Raw genomic sequence first — 4688 nt, 5'->3', positions numbered from 1 at the left:
CATTCTTCTAGGGTACAATCGTACAGTAGATATGAGCTGCAGACAAAAGGCAGGCATCAAGACAAACATGTTTGACTTGATGCTCATCTTTAAGCTTGAGTTACACAATGTGTAGAGGTCGGCAATAAAAAGAAAGAATTACGCCTCTTTTCGTGGAAAGGTTTCAAATGTGGGTGGAGCTGAGTATAAAGTAAAAAGGTATTTAAAGTTGGGGACAAACTGACTGAAGGAGGCAGAAGTGTGAAGTAAAAGAGTAAAATGGCTCTCTACCAGCTTCTGTCTGGTCTGATGGTGATGATCCTTCTCTCATGCAAAGGTAAGAGACACCGTTTGATTCTTCTTCACAAAATAGCAAATGTTTCTTAGTACTTGGCTCATATCATATATGGAGGACGCATAAGACTGTTTTAGGCTGAAGTGATGAACATGAATATTTTCTCTTTCAAAAAGCTTTGCTGCATGATGGGAGAAAATGGCTCAAAGCAACTCTACTGACTGGGTCAAAATAGCAGAAATTGTAGGATAAGCTTTAATTTAAAATTACAGAGCAAATACTTTGTCTAAAAATATATATTTTATAAGAAAAAAACACTTAAGTACATATAAAAGCTGGCCAATTAAAGTAATTAAAGTGTCTCATGTATTTCTCTATTCATTTCTGGTCTATTCTCTAACAATAATGAATAATTAACGAAGGGGAGGAATGATACTTCTTAACAATTTAGTAACATGCAAACGTACTTTCTAGGAGACCTGGTGCTTCATGACTAGGTTAAAACAGTAGAAACTGTAGGCTGATCTTTAATTTCAAATTACAGAGCAAATACTTAATTAAATAATATAGTTTATTTAAAAAAATGAATCAGCTAGCCAGTTAAAGTTACTAAAATGTCTTCTATTTATCTTCCATTTATTTTCTATTTGTATGATATTGTCATATTTAATTAAAAATAAAAGCCTGATGGGGCAGCAGATTGATGCCTTTCAATAGCACTATGTTCACAGACATAAACATAAACATATTTCATTGCAGTGATATTCAAAAAGGAACTTCCCGTCATTTAAATAATAAAGGTGCAAAAAGTCCCACAGGTTCTTAACAATTTAGGCACCAATCCCAAAATGTTAAACTAGTCCATGTTGTAGCTAAATTCTCTTTTTAACCCACAGTGTCCTTGCGTGTAAATGCATCACAGGTTCATTAAACAGGTTTTTGAGTTCTTTTGAGAAAAATGTTATCTTATCGAGTTATCTTATAAGGCACGCAGAAGTAAATATGTACCGTCAAAATCAACAAAATCGTGGATCTGAGATCTTGGTGCAGATCTTGTTACACAAAGAGATAAAAAAAAAAAAATGTGACCTAGACAATAAAAGAAGAATTGGTTGAACAATATAAAACAATGATGGTTCAAGGTCACATATTTCTTTTGGTTTTGTATGTTCTGTCAAATGTCATAATCTGCCCCACCCTAATTCTTTTTGTTTGTTCTAACTTTCAGGTTGTCAATCACAATCGGCAAGTAAGAATACAACTCTACAAGTTCTTCAAGTTTTTACTCCTTCTTCTGAGCCAAATAGACAATAGCTAGTATAAATATATATAAAGTACTGACATTGTGCAACAACTCCATTGTTGCTTTGACTCTATTGTTTTACTTTCTAACTTCCTGTCAACAAAACATATTATTATATTGTTTTTATCATATGTAAGTGTTATGTTATATTTTATATAGTTGGGTGAAAATAAGTGTTTTAATTCATGTTGATAAATCAGCTTTCAGACCAATAAATAAGAAATCAGCTAGGTTTTTCTTTTTGGTTCTGTGGAAACTTTAAATAATGTTAAAACCTTTACCAGAAATTTCCGACCTTATGTATCATTCAATAATTATCTATCTATTCTATAATATAACTATCAGTCATAGTCCCAACCAACAGCAATGTCTTTACTGGTAGTTCTTCCAAGTTGACCTCAGAACATACAATGCAATAACAAATCCGCCTTTAGGCAGATAAATGTGATGTTAAATTCACTTCTGACAACCATCTGAGATCATAAAACTGACAAACTCACCTTGTTGTATGGTAAAGAACTCTTATTTTCTAGTAATATAAAAATACCATACATGCATATTTTTATATTTATAAAGCAAAATGTAAAGTTCAAGGTGTGCTCAGCTTGTCTGACCGGAAAAACCGGGAAAAGCATTGTTAATTTATTGAAATGCTTAATAACTTGAGTGCACATCTTCCTGACAAGCAAACTCTCTGAAGGAGGAAGTAGTGTGACGTTCTTGTGTTGCGTTCCCATCATATGGGAGTTTACTTAATTACTTAAAGTTTCCACCTTGTAGACACCGTTTACATCCACATCCAAGTCGTACAGTCCAACTGGAAAACTGAGCTTCCTCTGAAACCTCCAATATGTCCGAGCTAAAAACCAAAGTGTTAAATAGTAGTAGTAGTTATAGCAACAAAATGTGACATATTTTTTATTTATAAGGTTTTGTTGCACATTCTCTGTGTTTAATTATCTTTTCTTCGATCAGCATGTGGTATGGTGACAATAAACACCAGAATTGTGGGAGGTCAAGATGCACCTCCAGGAAGTTGGCCCTGGCAAGCCAGTTTAAACACTGCTTTTGGTCAATTCTGCGGAGGATCCCTAATTTCCGACCTGTGGGTGCTGACAGCCGCTCACTGCATATCAGAGTAAGGGGACCACTGTTGGAAGTTTTCTTTTATAAACTTAATGTGTGTTGGTTTGTAATCATGTAAGCTGTATCTGGAAAAAAACACGTTCATACAAGATGTAAAAGGCCAGTGGATCAGACTAATTTTCCAGATAACGTAGCTAGCTACAGATGTTCATACCAGGAGCCATGTGCATCTCTGTGTAGATTCACAACTAAAACTGTGTGTAGACAGAAATGTGCATTCTTTTTCCCAGATTTATGAAGCTGTTCTTACTTTTATGAATCAAAATCATTGTGGAAACGGGCACACATGCACAAGCTACATTTCCACTCGCATAATTATGCATAAATAGATGCAGAAACACCTTTTTTAGTTAATACATCTGGCCCCTGGTGTAATTGGGGGCTAAAGGATTAACTTAACACTGAAAATTGAACTATTTTACTTCTTTGTTTTCAAAAAGGGACGACGGCGAGATAACAGCTTTTCTGGGACGCCAAAGCCAGTCAGGTCCAAACCCAAATGAAGTGTCTCGGACAGTCGTTCAGACTATGTGCCATCGTGGATACGATGAGATTACCAAAGACAACGACATATGTCTTCTGAAGCTGTCTGCCCCTGTGAACTTTACCGACTACATATATCCGGTCTGCTTAGCCTCAGAAGACAGCGAATTCTACACCGGGGTCACCAGCTGGGTCACTGGTTGGGGTAGGACTGACAACGGTAAGCTCAAAGATGATCAAAGACAAACACTGCAGCATGTTTTTGTCATACTAAACGATGAATAAGAAAGTATTAGGTGTTCCATTAGCACACAGATGTGTAAAAACTGGCACTTTTAAGCTAGCACATTGCCATTATGCTATGCCATTGTTTTTGTGGAAAATGTTAAATGTACAGGTATAAGTCTATGTCATCGACATATATAAAGACGGACGACATGACAGCTTTCTAAAAGTGAAGCCAAATAATCTTAATTTCAAGTTCAAGTTCAGTTTTAATTAGTTATTTGAAGCTCTAAAAAGGGAGTTTGACTACAGTGGAGACATAATATAAATTATATCAGTATGTGATTCCTCAACTTTCATCTTTCAACTAGTTTGGTTTTAGAGGGCTGCCCCTATGAAAACAAAAACACTGCACCAAGCTCTTAGCTGTACTGATTTGTACCTTCCCTTTGAAATGTCTCCAATTAGGTACTGCTGCCGACATCCTGCAGGAGGTGGATGTACCAATAGTGGGAAACAATCAATGCAAATGCGCCTATCCAGAACTCACAGACAACATGATCTGCGCCGGGTTGCGTGCTGGAGGGAAGGACTCGTGTCAGGTGACCACCACTTTTTTGTGTATTTGTTGAAAGTCATTTGTTTTATCCTTTTGATGTAGGGTTTCCCATTGCTTCAAGTCCTTGAGCTAAGCTAGGCTAAACATGGATATCCATGGACTGAGCACACAATTTCTCAAAACATTCGGTCAGACAAATAAGTTGAGTATTCACACTTCAGCAGGCTGGATGCTTCCTCTAAAAGCTACATCCTGACCAATCCCAACAACTATCGACTATTTCTTTCCACAGGGAGACTCAGGAGGGCCCCTGGTTACCAAGAATGGTCCAGTCTGGGTCCTGACTGGAGTTGTGAGTTTTGGTAACGGCTGCGGATTGCCTAAATATCCTGGAGTTTACACCCGTGTGTCCCAGTACCAGGAATGGATCAGCAACATCACTGGCAGCAGCAAACCCGGCTTTGTTACCTTCAACTCCTCAGGAGTTGACAGCGACGAAGACTTCAACTGTCCCACCCCTTCAAGCCTTCCATGGACACCATCAAGTCCATGGCCAACTCCCATGACCACCGAAGACGACGGCAGTATCTTCGGCAGTGGTGAAAGCGTCATCCACGTCTCCTACTTCACTCACTTCGCCTCACTCTGCGTTCTCGTTCTCTCGCGCTAAGTGCTGGTCGGTGACGCGTAAATGTTGT

General features: G+C 37.9%; 1 protein-coding gene across 1 annotated transcript; it reads left to right on the top strand.

The window, feature by feature from the left end:
* Window positions 1-223: 223 nt before the first annotated feature.
* Window positions 224-4688, top strand: LOC118337885 (serine protease 27-like; the record flags this gene model as incomplete). The annotated part of the gene is given in 6 exon segments (XM_035675018.1): window positions 224-316; window positions 1503-1523; window positions 2553-2715; window positions 3164-3426; window positions 3900-4033; window positions 4283-4688. Coding segments are annotated over 6 exon segments (1017 nt in total). The 5' UTR covers window positions 224-258.

Source organism: Morone saxatilis, unplaced genomic scaffold, assembly GCF_004916995.1.
Source record: "Morone saxatilis isolate NCDOM2014 unplaced genomic scaffold, NCSU_SB_2.0 Contig4, whole genome shotgun sequence".
NCBI lineage: Eukaryota > Metazoa > Chordata > Actinopteri > Moronidae > Morone > Morone saxatilis.
The sequence above is the reverse complement of the archived record's forward strand: the minus strand, read 5'-3'. Positions and strand labels throughout refer to the sequence as shown.